General features: G+C 50.4%; 1 protein-coding gene across 1 annotated transcript in view; it reads left to right on the top strand.

Annotated features, from left to right (window-relative positions):
• Positions 1-21,400, top strand: part of LOC147106581 (inactive serine protease PAMR1-like) — a 275,461-nt gene that overhangs the window by 146,501 nt on the left and 107,560 nt on the right. Inside the window, exons 4-5 of the mRNA XM_086007553.1 lie at positions 14,678-14,792; positions 15,224-15,441. Coding sequence (XP_085863679.1) covers positions 14,678-14,792; positions 15,224-15,441 — 333 coding nt within the window. The remainder of the gene's footprint in view (positions 1-14,677; positions 14,793-15,223; positions 15,442-21,400) is intronic.

Genomic DNA, 21,400 nt, shown 5'->3' with positions numbered 1-21,400 from the left:
GGGGGAGTGAGAAACAGAGAGAGTGGGAATGGGAAACAGTGAGAGGGGGGAATGGGAAACAGTGAGAGGGGGAATGGGAAACAGTGAGAGGGGGAATGGGAAACAGTGAGAGGGGGAATGGGAAACAGTGAGAGGAGGGAATGGGAAACAGTGAGAGGGGGAATGGGAAACAGTGAGAGGGGGAATGGGAAACAGTGAGAGAGGGAATGGGAAACAGTGAGAGGGGGAATGGGAAACAGTGAGAGGGGGAATGGGAAACAGTGAGAGGGGGAATGGGAAACAGTGAGAGGGGGAATGGGAAACAGTGAGAGGGGGAGTGAGAAACAGAGAGAGTGGGAATGGGAAACAGTGAGAGGGGGAATGGGAAACAGTGAGAGGGGGAATGGGAAACAGTGAGAGGGGGAATGGGAAACAGTGAGAGGGGGAATGGGAAACAGTGAGAGGGGGGATGGGAAACAGTGAGAGGAGGAATGGGAAACAGTGAGAGGGGGAGTGAGAAACAGAGAGAGTGGGAATGGGAAACAGTGAGAGGGGGGAATGGGAAACAGTGAGAGGGGGAATGGGAAACAGTGAGAGGGGGAATGGGAAACAGTGAGAGGCGGAATGGGAAACAGTGAGAGGGGGAATGGGAAACAGTGAGAGGGGGAATGGGAAACAGTGAGAGGGGGAATGGGAAACAGTGAGAGGGGGAATGGGAAACAGTGAGAGGGGGAATGGGAAACAGTGAGAGGGGGAATGGGGAAACAGTGAGAGGGGGAATGGGAAACAGTGAGAGGGGGAATGGGAAACAGTGAGAGGGGAATGGGAAACAGTGAGAGGGGGAATGGGAAACAGTGAGAGGGGGGAATGGGAAACAGTGAGAGGGGGAATGGGAAAAAGTGAGAGGGGGAATGGGAAACAGTGAGAGGGGGGAATGGGAAACAGTGAGAGGGGGAATGGGAAACAGTGAGAGGGGGAATGGGAAACAGTGAGAGGGGGAATGGGAAAAAGTGAGAGGGGAATGGGAAACAGTGAGAGGGGGAATGGGAAACAGTGAGAGGGGGGAATGGGAAACAGTGAGAGGGGGGAATGGGAAACAGTGAGAGGGGGAATGGGAAACAGTGAGAGGGGGAATGGGAAACAGTGAGAGGGGGAATGGGAAACACAGAGCGGGGAACGGGAAACAGTGAGAGGGGGAATGGGAAACAGTGAGAGGGGGAATGGGAAACAGTGAGAGGGGGAATGGGAAACAGTGAGAGGGGGGAATGGGAAACAGTGAGAGGGGGAATGGGAAACAGTGAGAGGGGGAATGGGAAACAGTGAGAGGGGGGAATGGGAAACAGTGAGAGGGGGAATGGGAAACAGTGAGAGGGGGAATGGGAAACATTGAGAGGGAGAATGGTAAACAGTGAGAGGGGGGAATGGGAAACAGTGAGAGGGGGAATGGGAAACAGTGAGAGGGGGGAATGGGAAACAGTGAGAGGGGGGAATGGGAAACAGTGAGAGGGGGGAATGGGAAACAGTGAGAGGGGGAATGGGAAACAGTGAGAGGGGGGAATGGGAAACAGTGAGAGGGGGAATGGGAAACAGTGAGAGGGGGAATGGGAAACAGTGAGAGGGAGAATGGGAAACAGTGAGAGGGGGAATGGGAAACAGTGAGAGGGGAAATGGGAAACAGTGAGAGGGGGAATGGGAAACAGTGAGAGGGGGAATGGGGAAACAGTGAGGGGGGAATTGGAAAGAGTGAGAGGGAGAATGGGAAACAGGGAGAGGGGGAATGGGAAACAGTGACGGGGGAATGGGAAACAGTGAGAGGGGGAATGGGAAACAGTGAGAGGGGGAATGGGAAACAGTGAGAGGGGGAATGGGAAACAGTGAGAGGGGGGAATGGGAAACAGTGAGAGGGGGAATGGGAAACAGTGAGAGGGGGGAATGGGAAACAGTGAGAGGGGGGAATGGGAAACAGTGAGAGGGGGAATGGGAAACAGTGAGAGGGGGAATGGGAAACAGTGAGAGGGGGAATGGGAAACACAGAGCGGGGAACGGGAAACAGTGAGAGGGGGAATGGGAAACAGTGAGAGGGGGAATGGGAAACAGTGAGAGGGGGAATGGGAAACAGTGAGAGGGGGAATGGGAAACAGTGAGAGGGGGAATGGGGAAACAGTGAGGGGGGAATTGGAAAGAGTGAGAGGGAGAATGGGAAACAGGGAGAGGGGGAATGGGAAACAGTGAGGGGGGAATGGGAAACAGTGAGAGGGGGAATGGGAAACAGGGGGAGCGGGAATGAGAAACAGAGAGAGGGGGAATGGGAAACAGTGAGAGGGGGAATGGGAAACAGTGAGAGGGGGAATGGGAAACAGTGAGAGGGGGAATGGGAAACAGGGGGAGCGGGAATGGGAAACAGTGAGACGGGGAATGGGAAACATTGAGGGGGGAATGGGAAACAGTGAGGGGGGAATGGGAAACAGTGAGAGGGGGAATAGGAAACAGTGAGAGGAGGAATGGGAAACAGAGAGAGGGAGAATGGGAAACAGGGAGAGGGAGAATGGGAAACAGTGAGAGGGGGAATGGGAAACAGAGAGACGGGGAATGGGAAACAATGTGAGGGGGAATGGGAAACAGGGAGAGGGGGAATGGGAAACATTGAGAGGGGGAATGGGAAACAGTGAGAGGGGGAATGGGAAACAGAGAGAGGGGGAATGGGAAACAGTGAGAGGGGGAATGGGAAACAGTGAGATGGGGAATGGGAAACATTGAGAGGGGGAATGGGAATCAGTGAGAGGGAGAATGGGAAACAGTGAGAGGGGGAATGGGAAACAGTGAGAGGGGGAATGGGAAACAGTGAGAGGGAGAATGGGAAACAGTGAGAGGGGGAATGGGAAACAATGAGAGGGGGAATGGGAAACAGTGAGAGGAGAAATGGGAAACAGGGGGAGGGGGAATGGGAAACAGTGAGAGGGGGAATGGGAAACAGTAAGAGGCGGAATGGGAAACTGTGAGACGGGGAATGGGAAACAGTGAGAGGAGGAATGGGAAACAGTGAGAGGGGGATTGGGAAACAGTGAGAGGGAGAATGGGAAAGAGTGAGAGGGGGAATGGGAAACAATGAGAGGGGGAATGGGAAACAGTGAGAGGAGGAATGGGAAACAGCGGGAGGGGGAATGGGAAACAGTGAGAGGGGGAATGGGAAACAGGGGGAGGGGGAATGGGAAACAGTGACAGGGAGAATGGGAAACAGTGAGAGGGGGAATAGGAAACAGTGAGAGGGGGAATGGGAAAAAGTGAGAGGGGGAATGGGAAATAGTGAGAGGGGGAATGGGAAACAGTGAGAGGGGAAATGGGAAACAGTGAGAGGAGGAATGGGAAAGAGTGAGAGGGGGAATGGGAAACAATGAGAGGGGGGAATGGGAAACAGTGAGAGGGGGAATGGGAAACAGTGAGGGGGGGAATGGGAAACAGTGAGAGGGGGAATGGGAAACAGTGAGAGGGGGAATGGGAAACAGTGAGAGGGGGAATGGGAAACAGTGAGAGGGGGAATGGGAAACAGTGAGAGGGGGAATGGGAAACAGTGAGAGGGGGAATGGGAAACAGTGAGAGGGAGAATGGGAAACAGTGAGAGGGGCAATGGGAAACAGTGAGAGGGGGAATGGGAAACAGTGAGAGGGGGAATGGGAAACAGTGAGAGGGGGAATGGGAAACAGTGAGACGGGGAATGGGAAACAGGGGGAGGGGGAATGGGAAACAGTGACAGGGAGATTGGGAAACAGTGAGAGGGAGAATGGGAAACAATGAGAGGGGGAATGGGAAACAGAGAGTGGGGTAATGGGAAACAGTGAGAGGGGGAATGGGAAACAGTGAGAGGGAGAATGGGAAACAGTGAGAGGGAGAATCGGAAACAGTGAGAGGGGGAATGGGAAACAGTGAGAGGGGGAATGGGAAACAGTGAGAGGGGGAATGGGAAACAGTGAGAGGGGGAATGGGAAACAGTGAGAGGGGAATGGGAAACAGTGAGAGGAGGAATGGGAAACAGTGAGGGGGGAATGGGAAACAAGGAGAGTGGCAATGGGAAACAATGAGAGGGGAATGGGAAACAGTGAGAGGGGTAATGGGAAACAGTGAGAGGGGGAATGGGAAACAGTGAGAGAGGGAATGGGAAGCAGTGAGGGGGGGGGAATGGGAAAAATTGAGAGGGGGAATGAGAAACAGTGTGAGGGTGAATGGGAAACAGTGAGAGGGGGAATGGGTAACAGTGAGGGGGGAATGGGAAACAGTGAGAGGGGGAATGGGAAACAGTGAGAGGGGGATGGGAAAGAGTGAGAGGGGGAATGGGAAACAGTGAGAGGGGGAATGGGAAACAGTGAGAGGTGGAATGGGAAACAGTGAGGGGGTGAATGGGAAACATTGAGAGGGTGAATGGGAAACAGTGAGAGGGGGAATGGTTAACAGTGAGGGGGGAATGGGAAACAGTGAGAGGGAGAATGGGAAACAGTGAGAGGGGGAATGGGAAACAGTGAGAGGGGGAATGGGAAACACTGAGAGGGAGAATGGGAAACAGTGAGAGGGGGAATGGGAAACAGTGAGAGGGGGAATGGGAAACAATGAGAGGGAGAATGGGAAACAGTGAGAGGGAGAATGGGAAACAGTTAGAGGAGGAATGGGAAACAATGAGAGGGAGAATGGGAAACAGTGAGAGGGGGAATAGGAAACAGTGAGAGGGGGAATGGGAAACAGTGAGAGGGGGAATGGGAAACAATGAGAGGGAGAATGGGAAACAGTGAGAGGGGGAATGGGAAACACTGAGAGGGAGAATGGGAAACAGTGAGAGGGGGAATGGGAAACAGTGAGAGGGGGAATGGGAAGCAGTGAGGGGGGGGAATGGGAAACATTGAGAGGGGGAATGAGAAACAGTGTGAGGGTGAATGGGAAACAGTGAGAGGGGGAATGGGTAACAGTGAGGGGGGAATGGGAAACAGTGAGAGGGGGAATGGGAAACAGTGAGAGGGGGATGGGAAAGAGTGAGAGGGGGAATGGGAAACAGTGAGAGGGGGAATGGGAAACAGTGAGAGGTGGAATGGGAAACAGTGAGGGGGTGAATGGGAAACATTGAGAGGGTGAATGGGAAACAGTGAGAGGGGGAATGGGTAACAGTGAGGGGGAATGGGAAACAGTGAGAGGGAGAATGGGAAACAGTGAGAGGGAGAATGGGAAACAGTGAGAGGGGGAATGGGAAACAGTTAGAGGAGGAATGGGAAACAATGAGAGGGAGAATGGGAAACAGTGAGAGGGGGAATGGGAAACACTGAGAGGGAGAATGGGAAACAGTGAGAGGGGGAATGGGAAACAGTGAGAGGGGGAATGGGAAACAATGAGAGGGAGAATGGGAAACAGTGAGAGGGAGAATGGGAAACAGTTAGAGGAGGAATGGGAAACAATGAGAGGGAGAATGGGAAACAGTGAGAGGGGGAATAGGAAACAGTGAGAGGGGGAATGGGAAACAGTGAGAGGGGGAATGGGAAACAATGAGAGGGAGAATGGGAAACAGTGAGAGGGGGAATGGGAAACACTGAGAGGGAGAATGGGAAACAGTGAGAGGGGGAATGGGAAACAGTGAGAGGGGGAATGGGAAACAGTGAGAGGCGGAATGGGAAACAATGAGAGGGAGAATGGGAAACAGTGAGAGGGGGAATGGGAAACAGTTAGAGGAGGAATGGGAAACAATGAGAGGGAGAATGGGAAACAGTGAGAGGAGAATGGGAAACACTGAGAGGGAGAATGGGAAACAGTGAGAGGGGGAATGGGAAACAGTTAGAGGAGGAATGGGAAACACTGAGAGGGAGAATGGGAAACAGTGAGAGGGAGAATGGGAAACAGGGAGAGGGGGAATGGGAAACACTGAGAGGGAGAATGGGAAACAGTGAGAGGGGGAATGGGAAACAGTGAGAGGGGGAATGGGAAACAGTGAGAGGGGGAATGGGAAACAGTGAGAGGGGGAATGGGAAACAGTGAGAGGGGGAATGGGAAACAGTGAGAGGGGGAATGGGAAACAGTGAGAGGGGGAATGGGAAACAGTGAGAGGTGGAATGGGAAACAGTGAGAGGGGGAATGGGAAACAGTGAGAGGGGGAATGGGAAACAGTGAGAGGGGGAATGGGAAACAGTGAGAGGGGGAATGGGAAACAGTGAGAGGGGGAATGGGAAACAGTGAGAGGCGGAATGGGAAACAGTGAGAGGGGGAATGGGAAACAGTGAGAGGGGGAATGGGAAACAGTGAGAGGGGGAATGGGAAACAGTGAGAGGGGGAATGGGAAACAGTGAGAGGGAGAATGGGAAACAGTGAGAGGCGGAATGGGAAACAATGAGAGGGAGAATGGGAATCAGTGAGAGGGGGAATAGGAAACAGTGAGAGGGGGAATGGGAAACAGTGAGAGGCGGAATGGGAAACAGTGAGAGGGGGAATGGGAAACAGTGAGAGGGGGAATGGGAAACAGTGAGAGGGGGAATGGAAAACAGTGAGAGGGGGAATGGGAAACAGTGAGAGGGGGAATGGGAAACAGGGAGAGGGAGAATGGAAAACAGTGAGAGGAGGAATGGGAAAAGGAGAGGGGGAATGGGAAACAGTGAGATGTGGAATGGGAAACAGTGAGAGGAGGAATGGGAAACAGTGAGAGGGAGAATGGGAAACAGTGAGAGGGGGAATGGGAAATAGTGAGAGGGAGAATGGTAAAAAGGGAGAGGGGGAATGGGAAAAGGAGAGGGTAATGGGAAATAGGGAAAGGGGGAATGGGAAAAAGGGAGAGGGGGAATGGGAATTAAGGAGAGGGGGAATGGGAAACAGTGAGAGTGGGAATGGGAAACAGTGAGAGGGGGAATGGGAAACAGCGAGAGTGGGAATGGGAAACAGTGAGAGGGGGAATGGGAAACAGTGAGAGGGGGAATGGGAAACAGAGAGAGTGGGAATGGGAAACAGTGAGAGGGGGAATGGGAAACAGTGAGAGGGGGAATGGGAAACAGAGAGAGTGGGAATGGGAAACAGTGTGAGGGGGAATGGGAAACAGAGCGAGTGGGAATGGGAAACAGTGAGAGGGAGAATGGGAAACAGGGAGAGGGGGAATGGGAAACAGTGAGAGTGGGAATGGGAAACAGTGAGAGGGGGAATGGGAAACAGCGAGAGTGGGAATGGGAAACAGTGAGAGGGGGAATGGGAAACAGTGAGAGGGGGAATGGGAAACAGAGAGAGTGGGAATGGGAAACAGTGAGAGGGGGAATGGGAAACAGAGCGAGTGGGAATGGGAAACAGTGAGAGGGAGAATGGGAAACAGAGAGAGTGGGAATGGGAAACAGTGAGAGGGGGAATGGGAAACAGTGAGAGGGGGAATGGGAAACAGTGAGAGGGGGAATGGGAAACAGTGAGAGGGGAAATGGGAAACAGAGTGAGTGGGAATGGGAAGCAGTGAGAGGGGGAATGGGAAACAGTGAGAGGGGGAATGGGAAACAGAGAGAGTGGGAATGGGAAACAGTGAGAGGGGGAATGGGAAACAGTGAGAGGGGAAATGGGAAACAGAGTGAGTGGGATTGGGAAGCAGTGAGAGGGGGAATGGGAAACAGTGAGAGGGGGAATGGGAAACAGAGAGAGTGGGAATGGGAAACAGTGAGAGGGGGAATGGGAAACAGTGAGAGGGGGAATGGGAAACTGTGACAGTGGGAATGGGAAACAGTGAGAGGGGGAATGGGAAACAGTGGGAGGGGGAATGGGAAACAGTGAGAGGGGGAATGGGAAACAGTGAGAGGGGGAATGGGAAACAGTGAGAGGGGGAATGGGAAACAGTGAGAGGGAGAATTGGAAAATTGAGAGGGAGAATGGGAAACAGTGAGAGGGGGAATGGGAAACAGTGAGAGGGAGAATGGGAAACAGAGAGAGGGGGAATGGGAAACAGTGAGAGTGGGAATGGGAAACAGGGAGAGGGGGAATGGGAAACAGGGAGAGGGAGAATGGGAAACAGTGAGGGGGGAATGGGAAACAGTGAGAGGGAGAATGGGAAACAGTGAGAGGAGGAATGGGAAACAGTGAGAGGGAGAATGGGAAACAGTGAGAGGAGGAATGGGAAACAGTGAGGGGGGAATGGGAAAGAGTGAGAGGCGGAATGGGAAACAGGGGGAGGGGGAATGGGAAACAGTGAGAGGGAGAATGGGAAACAGTGAGAGGGGGAATGGGAAACAGTGAGAGGGAGAATGGGAAACAGTGAGAGGAGGAATGGGAAACAGTGAGGGGGGAATGGGAAAGAGTGAGAGGCGGAATGGGAAACAGGGGGAGGGGGAATGGGAAACAGTGAGAGGGAGAATGGGAAACAGTGAGAGGGAGAATGGGAAACAGTGAGAGGGAGAATGGGAAACAATGAGAGGGGGAATGGGAAACAGTGAGAGGGAGAATGGGAAACAGTGAGAGGGGGAATGGGAAAGAGTGAGAGGGAGAATGGGAAACAGTGAGAGGGAGAATGGGAAACAATGAGAGGGGGAATGGGAAACAGTGAGAGGCGGAATGGGAAACAGTGAGAGGGAGAATGGGAAACACTGAGAGGGGGAATGGGAAACAGTGAGAGGGAGAATGGGAAAATTGAGAGGGAGAATGGGAAACAGTGAGAGGGGGAATGGGAAACAGTGAGAGGGGAATGGGAAACAGTGAGAGGGGGAATGGGAAACAGGGAGAGGGGGAATGGGAAACAGGGAGAGGGGGAATGGGAAACAGTGAGAGGGGGAATGGGAAACAGTGAGAGGGAGAATTGGAAAATTGAGAGGGAGAATGGAAAACAGTGAGAGGGGGAATGGGAAACAGTGAGAGGGGAATGGGAAACAGTGAGAGGGGGAATGGGAAACAGGGAGAGGGGGAATGGGAAACAGGGAGAGGGGGAATGGGAAACAGTGAGAGGGGGAATGGGAAACAGTGAGAGGAGGAATGGGAAACAGTGAGAGGGAGAATGGGAAACAGTGAGAGGGAGAATGGGAAACAGAGAGAGTGGGAATGGGAAACAGTGAGAGGGGGAATGGGAAACAGTGAGAGGGGAAATGGGAAACAGAGTGAGTGGGAATGGGAAGCTGTGAGAGGGGGAATGGGAAACAGTGAGAGGGGGAATGGGAAACTGTGGGAGGGGGAATGGGAAACAGTGAGAGGGGGAATGGGAAACAGTGAGAGGGGGAATGGGAAACAGTGAGAGGGAGAATTGGAAAATTGAGAGGGAGAATGGGAAACAGTGAGAGGGGGAATGGGAAACAGTGAGAGGGAGAATGGGAAACAGAGAGAGGGGGAATGGGAAACAGTGAGAGGGAGAATGGGAAACAGGGAGAGGGAGAATGGGAAACAGTGAGGGGGGAATGGGAAAGAGTGAGAGGCGGAATGGGAAACAGGGGGAGGGGGAATGGGAAACAGTGAGAGGGAGAATGGGAAACAGTGAGAGGAGGAATGGGAAACAGTGAGGGGGGAATGGGAAAGAGTGAGAGGCGGAATGGGAAACAGGGGGAGGGGGAATGGGAAACAGTGAGAGGGAGAATGGGAAACAGTGAGAGGGGGAATGGGTAACAGTGAGAGGGAGAATGGGAAACAGTGAGAGGGAGAATGGGAAACAGTGAGAGGGGGAATGGGTAACAGTGAGAGGGAGAATGGGAAACAGTGAGAGGGGGAATGGGAAACAGTGAGAGGGGGAATGGGAAACAGTGAGAGGGAGATTGGGAAACAGTGAGAGGGGGAATGGGAAACAGTGAGAGGGAGAATTGGAAAATTGAGAGGGAGAATGGGAAACAGTGAGAGGGGGAATGGGAAACAGTGAGAGGGGAATGGGAAACAGTGAGAGGGGGAATGGGAAACAGGGAGAGGGGGAATGGGAAACAGGGAGAGGGTGAATGGGAAACAGTGAGAGGAGGAATGGGAAACAGTGAGAGGGAGAATGGGAAACAGTGAGAGGGAGAATGGGAAACAGTGAGAGGGAGAATGGGAAACCGTGACAGGGAGAATGGGAAACAGAGAGAGGGGGAATGGGAAACAGTGAGAGTGGGAATGGGAAACAGGGAGAGGGGGAATGGGAAACAGGGAGAGGGAGAATGGGAAACAGTGAGAGGGGGAATGGGAAACAGTGAGAGGGAGAATGGGAAACAGTGAGAGGAGGAATGGGAAACAGTGAGAGGGAGAATGGGAAACAGTGAGAGGAGGAATGGGAAACAGTGAGGGGGGAATGGGAAAGAGTGAGAGGCGGAATGGGAAACAGGGGTAGGGGGAATGGGAAACAGTGAGAGGGAGAATGGGAAACAGTGAGAGGGGGAATGGGAAACAGTGAGAGGGAGAATGGGAAACAGTGAGAGGGGGAATGGGAAACAGGGAGAGGGAGAATGGGAAACAGTGAGAGGCTAGTAGAAACAGCGAGGGAGTTATTGGGAAACAGTGAGGGCGGAGTTTGCTTAAATTTTACATGGACTCTGATGACTTTATTTTGTCAGAGTCTGTCTGCTGAATGTTATCATTGGTGTAAATTCCTGCTCCACAGAGCTCTGGTGAGGGCTGTGTCGCACAGCTACGATAAATGGAAAGGTATAAAGTAGCTATTTGTATAGATGAACCTTTACTGTCACCATATACAACAGGTATTGAAATGTACCAAATATTCAGAGTTCATATATAATCTGTTAAACAGGGGCTGCTGTATGGACTGAACAGTGTGTTACATAGGGAGAGCTGTATGGACTGAACAGTGTGTTACACAGGGAGAGCTGTATTGACTGAACAGTGTGTTACACAGGAGGCTGTATGGACTGAACAGTGTGTTACACAGGGAGAGCTGTATTGAGTGAACAGTGTGTTACACAGGAGGCTGTATGGACTGAACAGTGTGTTACACTGGGAGTGCTGTATGGACTGAACAGTGTGTTACACAGGGAGAGCTGTATTGACTGAACAGTGTGTTACACAGGAGGCTGTATGGACTGAACAGTGTGTTACACAGGAGGCTGTATTGACTGAACAGTGTGTTACACAGGGAGAGCTGTATGGACTGAACAGTGTGTTACACAGGGAGAGCTGTATTGACTGAACAGTGTGTTACACAGGAGGCTGTATGGACTGAACAGTGTGTTACACAGGAGGCTGTATGGACTGAACAGTGTGTTACACTGGGAGTGCTGTATTGACTGAACAGTGTGTTACACAGGAGGCTGTATGGACTGAACAGTGTGTTACACAGGGAGTGCTGTATTGACTGAACAGTGTGTTACACAGGAGGCTGTATGGACTGAACAGTGTGTTACACAGGGAGAGCTGTATTGACTGAATAGTGTGTTACACAGGAGGCTGTATGGACTGAACAGTGTGTTACACAGGGAGCTGTATGGACTGAACAGTGTGTTACACAGGGAGCTGTATGGACTGAACAGTGTGTTACACAGGGAGAGCTGTACGGACTGAACAGTGTGTTACACAGGGAGCTGTATGGACTGAACAGTGTGTTACACTGGGAGAGCTGTGTTGACTGAACAGTGTGTTACACAGGGAGCTGTATGGACTGAACAGTGTGTCACACAGGGAGAGCTGTATGGACTGAACAGTGTGTTACACAGGGAGAGCTGTATTGACTGAACAGAGTGTTACACAGGAGGCTGTATGGACTGAACAGTGTGTTACACAGGAGGCTGTATTGTCTGAACAGTGTGTTACACAGGAGGCTGTATGGACTGAACAGTGTGTTACACAGGGAGAGCTGTATGGACTGAACAGTGTGTTACACAGGGAGCTGTATGGACTGAACAGTGTGTTACACAGGGAGAGTTGTATGGACTGAACAGTGTGTTACACAGGAGGCTGTATGGACTGAACAGTGTGTTACACAGGGAGCTGTATGGACTGAACAGTGTGTTACACAGGGAGCTGTATGGACTGAACAGTGTGTTACACAGGGAGCTGTATGGACTGAACAGTGTGTTACACAGGGAGAGCTGTATGGACTGAACAGTGTGTTACACTGGGAGAGCTGTATTGACTGAATAGTGTGTTACACAGGGAGAGCTGTATGGACTGAACAGTGTGTTACACTGGGAGAGCTGTGTTGACTGAACAGTGTGTTACACAGGGAGCTGTATGGACTGACAGTGTGTTACACAGGAGGCTGTATGGACCGAACAGTGTGTTACACAGGGAGCTGTATGGACTGAACAGTGTGTTACACAGGGAGCTGTATGGACTGACAGTCTGTTACACAGGGAGAGCTGTATGGACCGAACAGTGTGTTACACTGGGAGAGCTGTATGGACTGAACAGTGTGTTACACAGGGAGCTGTATGGACTGAACAGTTTGTTACAAAGGGAGCTATATGGACTGAACAGTGTGTTACACAGGAAGCTGTATGGACTGAACAGTGTGTTTCACAGGAGGTTGTATGGACTGAATAGTGTATTACACAGGGAGTTGTATGGACTGAACAGTGTGTTACACTGGGAGCTGTATGGACTGAACAGTGTGTTACACAGGGAGCTGTATGGACTGAACAGTGTGTTACACAGGAGGCTGTATGGACTGAACAGTGTGTTACACAGGAGGCTGTATGGACTGAACAGTGTGTTACACAGGGAGCTGTATGGACTGAACAGTGTGTTACACAGGAGGCTGTATGGACTGAACAGTGTGTTACACAGGGAGCTGTATGGACTGAACAGTGTGTTACACAGGAGGCTGTATGGTCTGAACAGTGTGTTACACAGGAGGCTGTATGGACTGAACAGTGTGTTACACAGGAGGCTGTATGGACTGAACAGTGTGTTACACAGGAGGCTGTATGGACTGAACAGTGTGTTACACAGGAGGCTGTATGGACTGAACAGTGTGTTACACAGGAGGCTGTATGGACTGAACAGTGTGTTACACAGGAGTCTGTATGGACTGAACAGTGTGTTACACAGGGAGCTGTATGGACTGAACAGTGTGTTACACAGGGAGAGCGGTTTGGACTGAACAGTGTGTTGCACAGGAGGCTGTATGGACTGAACAGTGTGTTACACAGGAGGCTGTATGGACTGAACACTGTGTTACACAGAGAGCTGTATGGACTGAACAGTGTGTTACACAGGGAGAGCTGTAAGGACTGAACAGTGTGTTACACAGGGAGCTGTATGGACTGAACAATGTGTTACACAGGGAGCTGTATGGACTGAACAGTGTGTTACACAGGAGGCTGTATGGACTGAACAGTGTGTTACACAGGGAGCTGTATGGACTGAACAGTGTGTTACACAGGGAGCTGTATGGACTGAACAGTGTGTTACACAGGAGGCTGTATGGACTGAACAGTGTGTTACACAGGGAGCTGTAAGGACTGAACAGTCTGTTACACAGGGAGCTGTATGGACTGAACAGTGTGTTACACAGGAGGCTGTATGGACTGAACAGTGTGTTACACAGGGAGCTGTATGGACTGAACAGTGTGTTACACAGGGAGCTGTAAGGACTGAACAGTCTGTTACACAGGGAGCTGTATGGACTGAACAGTGTGTTACACAGGGAGCTGTATGGACTGAACAGTGTGTTACACAGGGAGCTGTAAGGACTGAACAGTGTGTTACACAGGGAGCTGTATGGACTGAACAGTGTGTTACACAGGGAGCTGTATGGACTGAACAGTGTGTTACACAGGGAGCTGTATGGACTGAACAGTGTGTTACACAGGGAGCTGTATGGACTGAACAGTGTGTTACACAGGGAGCTGTAAGGACTGAACAGTCTGTTGCACAGGGAGCTGTATGGACTGAACAGTGTGTTACACAGGGAGCTGTATGGACTGAACAGTGTGTTACACAGGGAGCTGTCAGGACTGAACAGTGTGTTACACAGGGAGCTGTATGGACTGAACAATGTGTTACACAGGAGGCTGTATGGACTGAACAGTGTGTTACACAGGGAGAGCTGTATGGACTGAACAGTGTGTTACACAGGGAGAGCTGTATGGACTGAACAGTGTGTTACACAGGGAGCTGTATGGACTGAACAGTGTGTTACACAGGAGGCTGTTTGGACTGAACAGTGTGTTACACAGGGAGCTGTATGGACTGAACAGTGTGTTACACAGGGAGAGCTTTATGGGCTGAACAGTGTGTTACACAGGAGGCTGTATGGACTGAACAGTGTGTTACACAGGGAGCTGTAAGGACTGAACAGTGTGTTGCACAGGAGGCTGTATGGACTGAACAGTGTGTTACACAGGGAGCTGTAAGGACTGAACAGTGTGTTACAAAAGGGGACTGAACTGTGATCTCTGCTCTCCTCCAATTCTGGCCTCTTGCTCAGCCCTCATTTATATTGTTCCACCACTGGCGACCGTGCCTTCAGCTGCTAAAGCCCGAAGCTCTGGAATTCCCTCCCTAAACCTATCCACCTCTCTCTACTCCTTTAAGTCACTCCTTAAAAGCTATTCCTGTCCTAATATCTTTGTGTGCAGCTTGGTGTCAAATTTTGTTTGGTAATGCTCCTGTGAAGCATCTTGGGATGTTTTACTATGTTAAAGATGCTGTATAAATGCAAGTTGTTTTTGATGTTACACAGGGGTCATTCTGTTAACTGAACACACACTGTTCAGTTACTAGAAGAGGAGCTGTATGGATTAAACAGCATGTTATGCAGCATGCTGTATGGGTTTAACTGTTAGCACTCTTGACATGTTTTTTCTGTTTCCAGAATGTGGAGCTGTTATAAATGCTTCAAGAGGGCATATTGTACTGGAGGGCTACCCCAGCAACTCTCACTGTGAATGGACAGTGTCAGTGAATCCCAATTTTGCTATTGAATTGAGGTAGGACTTAATGTTGGATTTATTACATGCAGTTTTGGGTTTTCTCTATTATACGCCAATTCTGTGGTGCACTTCTGAGGCCTGAAGGCTCACATGTTTGAAATCTGAGAGGTCTTTGGTTAAGGGTAAGGTTATGGTGTGCCAGCAGTATATCTGTACCCTAGAACAACAGCACCGAGTGGCCCCCTGCTGGCTGGAGAGTGGCATCGAGGGGCCTCCTGCCACCTGGGGAATGGCACCGAAGGGCCTCCTGCCACCTGGGGAATGGCACCAAGGGGCCCCTATGCCAGCTGGGAAGTGGCACCCAGGGGCCCTCTGCTGTCTGGGGAGTGGCACACGAAGGCCCCCCTTGTCATCTGGCTGGAGAATGTCACCTGAGGGCCTGCCTGTTGGGAAGTTGTTGCTCAGGGTATGATCTCGCTCTGTTTCAGGTTCTCCATGCTGAGTCTGGAGTTTGATTACATGTGTCAGTACGATTACGTGGAAGTCCGTGATGGCGATAACATCGACTCCAGGGTTGTTGGAAAGTTCTGTGGAAACGAACGGCCTCCTCCAGTCCGAACCACCGGGAATTCGATACATATTCTATTTGTATCCGATGGTTATAAAAGCTTTGATGGATTTTTTGTCATATTTGAGGAAGTTGATGGTACGTAGCCTCTTCTAATTTCAGACCATATTGTGCCTCACTTTTGTTTCTTGCTGCATTATTTTCTCAACTCCAAGTTAATTTGCTGACCTTTCAGATTCAGGCTTTCTTACTTACCCCATGTTCCTCACTTGCCCCTTTTCTTTCTCACTCACCCCTTTCTTCCTCACTTTCCTCTTTCTGTCCCACTTGTCCTGTCTTCCTCACTTGCCCCTGCCCTCCTCACTTGCCCCTGCCCTCCTCACTCACCCCTTTCTTCCTCACTTTCCTCTTTCTGTCCCACTTGCCTGTCTTTCTTACTTAGTCCTGTCTTCCTCACTTTTCCTTTTTTTCCTCACTTGTCCATCTGCCTCACTTGCCCCTGTTTCCCTTCCTCTGGCCATTTCACTGAAGTCAGGATGAATACCCACTGGAGGTGAAGCTTGCTGCTGCTGCCTCTGACCCTTCCCACTGGCCACGTATTGTTTTCAGAGCGTGCGGTTGTCTGGCGGGCAGGAATCCTCGGGCTCACGTTCAGAAACCCGAGGCCTTCCCGGCATGTGCAGCGGTACATGTGGCAGTTCGGGCCCTCTCCTGTGCTGCTGTTGTGCAATGAGTCACCCGTTAGCACGAGATCGAGGCACTGGTCCCTATTTTAACAATTTTGGAGCCCCCTGGATGTGAAGCGTTCGAACAAGGCAGAAAAGGAAATCTAATGTCAGGGCTCGGTACCAGGTCACTTGCTTTTTTGTGGTATATATCAATTATTTTGACTTCAATGTAGGAGTCATGATTAAGAAGTTTGCAGAAGATACAAAAATTGGCCATGTGGTTGATAGTGAGGAATAAAGCTGTAGACTGTAGGAAGATATCAATGGACTCGTCAGGTGGGCAGAAAAGAGGCAAATGGAATTTAATCCTGAGAATTGTGAAGTAATGCATTTGGGGAGGGATAACAGGCAAGGAAATACACAATAAATGGTAGGATACTGAGAAGTGTAGAGGAACAGAGGGATCTTGGAGTGCATTACTACAGATCCATGAAGGTAGCAGGGCAGGTAGATAAGGTGGTTAAGAAGGCACACGGGATACTTTCCTTTATTAGCTGAGGCATGGAATATAACAGCAGGGAGGTTATGCTTGAACTGTATAAAACACTAGTTAGGCCACAGCTAGAGGACTGTGTACAGTTCTGGTCACCCCATTACAGGAAAGATGTGATTGCACTAGAGAGGGTACAGAGGAGATTGATGAGGATGTTGCGGGACTGGAGAATTTTAGCTATGAGGAAAGGTTGGATAGGCTGGGGTTGTTTTCTTTGGAACAGAGGAGGCTGAGGAGAGACTTAATTAAGGTGTATAAAATTATGAGGGGCCTGGATAGAGTGGATAGGAAGAACCTACTTCCCTTAGCAGAGAGGTCAATAACCAGGGGGCAAAGATTTAAAGTAATTGGTAGAAGGATTAGAGGGGATTTGAGAACTTTTTTCACCCAGAGGGTGTTGGGGTCTGGAATTTGTAATGATATCAGCAAATAGTGATGATATTTGTCTGTGTTTGATTACTTATGCCTTACAGCATATTTGTCTGTGTTTTTGATTACTTGTGCCTGACCAGCAGAGGTCATGTGAGAGACAAGCAGTCCAGAGGAGTTTTACTTTCAGTTTCATTCTAGATGCATCACAGCATAGTGTGTTCTGTAAAAAGCTGTAGAAAGTCTTGAACAAGACTTTAGATTAAACAACATTCTCTTTCAGAAATGAGTCTTTATTGAACCCAAAAAGAAATCAAAACATGATGTCAGAAGTGGCTGAAAGAGAAAAAACAGAATTCACTGCCTGAAATGGTGGTAGAGGCAGAAACCCTCATTGCTTTTAAAAAGTACTTGGATATTCACTTGAAGTGCTGCAACTTACAGGGCTACAGACCAAGAGCTGGAAAAGTGGGATTAGGCTGGAGAGCTCTTTTTCGATCGATGCAGACACGATGGGCCGAATGGCCTCCTTCTGTGCCATAAATTTCTATGATTCTATGACTGCTGAGGACTGTCCCTATGGGTCTCTGGCAGCGGCCTCCTGCTGCTAAATTTACACTTCTGCCCACCGGCCTGGCAGTGAATCTTAAGGTTGCCAAGTTGGAATCGGCCTTCCCGCCCTCCCGATAATATCGAGGCCACTGAGTCAAGAGGGCACGAAACTCCTGCCTAGAGTTGGTAAGTCTGCTGAGACCCGAAGTCCATTAGATGTGGCACGTTGACCCAGTCCCGACAAACACCTGCAGGAGCAGAGGTTAAAGGGTACCCTGGCAGCGAGTGCAGCCTGCCCGCGACAAATGTGCTGATGGAGGTGAGTGGTTGTTAGTCTTGAATAGGCTGAGGTTCCGATGAAGCTTGCCTCTTGTGGCAAATATTGAGAGGGATCATGGTTCAGCAGCACCACTCACAGGTGGCTATCGATACTGCGGCTGTTTGTACTTCAGGACGCACGAGCATTCATAATAATGAAGTGTGGACCATGTAGCCCATGGGCCTTACACAGATCACGTACTGTCTGCTCAGTCAGGAATTCTACCCAACCCATCGTTTCCCCCTTCCGCTCATAGGCAGATGAAGTAATAGTGCAGAACATCAGTTGCATTCTATATCCCACACCTATCATGACTTGCCTTTGGTCTGATTCCGACTCAGAAGCTCTCACGTTACACATAACATTCAGACATCTCTGCTTCTACTTATTGTTGTGTATGTCCCTTTAAGGGAATAACTGGTCTTAGACTGCAGTACCGGCAATGACCACCCCTGTATAAACGGCCCTAGCAGGCTTCTGTAGTTTCAGTTTCAAGCTGCCTCTTGTTCAGTAAAGTACCTGTTAAACTGTTCTCCCGAAGTCCATGTATTATTGAGGCGCGGACTTTACACTGGCGACGAGTAAGTTCGAACTCACCTGCAGTGTGGCATCATCTCACGGGGATCTCGCCTGAAAGGAAGGTCCTGGAAGGTCGTAGTCTGAGCAACGGGCGTCGACCGAGGGCAACCGCCCAAAGAATCCATCGGTGTTTGGAGAATTGCGGGAGAGACTGTGGTTCCAGCGAATCGTGCTGGTAGCAGGTAGCGCGCTGACCTTTCCGGACTGCGGCGGGCTCAAGCTCGATCGAGCGGCTCTACAAATCGGGCCGCGCAGCGTCGCCGGGAAAAGAAAAGAGAGAGAGGGTGGAGCGCACAGGGCGCGGTCAGTGCTCGAGAACAGGACAGCAGAGAGAAACCAAATGGGGGGGGAAGGAAAGCGAGTCGCGCCGAAGCTGCGGGTCACCGCCATTACCCCGTAGAACGCTAGGAGCAGCGTGGCAGTAAGGGGAAGAAGCAAAAGCGCGGGAGGCGCCATTTTATCCCGTTGGGGAAGAAGCAAAAGCGCGGGAGGCGCCATTTTATTCCATTGGGGAAGAAGCAAAAGTGTGGGAGGCGCCATTTTAAATCGCCCAAGATGCCGAAAAGTGGCAGTATCACTGCTTTCGACAACGAGGTAGAAGACTGGACCACGTATGTAGAAAGAATCGAAGTGTACTGCAAGGCAAATGAGGTGGCCGATGGAAAGAGGGCGTCGGTATTATTAAATCTGATGGGTGCGAATACGTACGGCCTATTGCGGAATTTAATTACCCCAGCTAAACCAATGGAGAAAAGTTTTGAGGAGATTGTTCATATCTTACAGGAACACCTAAGCCCTACACCACTGCTGATCGCAGAAAGATTCAAGTTCCATAAAAGAAACCAGCACAAAGATGAGAGCAATGCTGACTATCTTACGGAACTACGCAAGTTATCAAAGCACTGCCAGTTCGGAGCAGGACTGGCAGACACCTTACGGGATAAGTTTGTCTGTGGGCTCCAGAGTGAAGGAACCCAGAAACGACTACTTTCAAAAAAGGACCTGACGCTAGAACAGGCTTTCAGCGTGGCAGTATCCTATGAAGCAGCAGCACGGGAAGCTGCGGAAATACAACAGAAACCACAAGAATACAGCGCTAACGAAATGGCGTATGGAGCCGAAAAGTGCTATCGCTGCGGCAGAACAACCCATGAGCAGAAGGGCTGCTGGTTTAAAGACAAACTATGCAGGCAATGCGGAAAAATGGGACATATAGCAAGAGTCTGCAGGTCGGAAAGAAGACCAACACGACAAGAACTACTAAGGAACAGTACAGGAAAGTAAATAAACTGACAGATAGTAGTTCCGAAGATCAGGAGAGTGATAGGACTCCGGGAGCAGGCGACTAAGTTGTTTAAAATTACACAACATGATCGCAAAAGAAGATTACCGAACCATTTGGGTCACCCTCATGATAGCAGGGTCCCCAGTGAAGATGGAATTGGACACAGGATCAGCCCTAACTGTCATGAATCGACGAGACTATGAGCGGCTATTCTCACACATACCCTTAAAGGACACGTCCATTGTATTGAAGACATACACGGGGCAAAAGGTCTACCCCAGAGGAAAAATAAGGGTGCCAGTTGAATATAACGGAAAGGAAACACAGAAACTATACTTGTATATACTACGAGATGGAGGACCACCATTAATGGGACGTGAATGGATCCGAAGACTACAATTGGATTGGCATTCCATTCTGGCACTAACTGTGACTGACAAAAAAGATGATGACGTCGCACCTGGACGTCTGTCACAAATTCTATCTGACGCGGAAGAGGTGTTCCAACAAGGACTTGGGGCTCTAAAAGGAGTAAAGGCAACCATAAAGATTGAGGATAACGCAACCCCAAAATTTTTCAAGGCCAGACCGGTGCCATACGCGATACGCCCAGCTGTGGAAGCTGAACTGGAGAGTCTGGAGCATTCGGTGGTACTGTCTAAGGTGGACTGGAGCGAGTGGGCCACACCCATCGTTCCTGTAATGAAGAAAGCATTGAGCAGCATGCCTGGGGAGCCAAGGAACGTTCGCATCTGTGGGGACTTCAAGGTGACTGTGAACCCAGTCCTGCACACAGTACAGTATCCGCTTCCGCGGATAGAAGATATTTTCGCCTCACTATCTGGAGGGAAACGTTTTACAAAGATTGACCTGGCTCAAGCGTATCTACAAATGGAGGTGGAAGAAGCATCTAGGAAATACCTCACGATAAACACTCACAAAGGCCTTTACCAGTACAATCGACTGGTATTTGGGGTAGCATCGGCCCCGGCTATGTGGCAGAGGGCAATGGAACAAGTCCTGCAAGGGATCCCGGGGACCCAGTGTTATTTGGACGACATCCTGGTTACGGGCGAAAATGACAATGAACACCTTGCCAACCTGGAACAGGTGCTCACGAGATTGCAGGAATATGGGCTACGAGCCAACCGTCCCAAATGCGAGTTCTTCAGGAGACAAATCTCGTATTGTGGCCACATGATTGATCAGGAAGGGTTGCATAAGTCGCCGGACAAGATTGAGGCTGTAGTCAAGGCTCCAGCACCAGAAAATGTGTCGCAACTGAGGTCGTTCCTCGGGTTGGTGAACTACTACCATAAGTTCTTGCCGAATTTATCTACAATTCTGCACCCACTGAATGCCCTCCTTCAAACTGGTGTAACATGGAAATGGAGTGATGAGTGTAAGCGTGCCTTTCAGGAATGTAAATGCCAAATCACTTCAAAAGAAGTATTGGCCCACTACAACCCAACACTACCGATTCGGTTGGCATGTGATGCGTCACCTTACGGCATTGGAGCGGTGCTGTCACACAAATTCCGTGATGGTTCAGAGAGGCCAATAGCCTTTGCATCGCGCTCGCTAACCTCAGCCAAGCGTAACTACGCCCAGATTGACAGGGAGGCCCTCAGCCTGGTGTGGGGGGTGAAGAAGTTCAATCACTATCTGCACGGGCAGAAATTCACCCTACTGACTGATCATCAACCCCTGGTCTCCATTTTTAACCCAAAGAAGGGCGTTCCGGTGATGACGGCGCAACGGCTGCAGAGATG

This window comes from Somniosus microcephalus, chromosome 15 (genome assembly GCF_052327205.1).
Source record: "Somniosus microcephalus isolate GS21.2 chromosome 15, FLI_Smic_1.0, whole genome shotgun sequence".
Lineage (NCBI taxonomy): Eukaryota > Metazoa > Chordata > Chondrichthyes > Squaliformes > Somniosidae > Somniosus > Somniosus microcephalus.
This window is presented reverse-complemented; position numbering and strand designations above follow the sequence as displayed.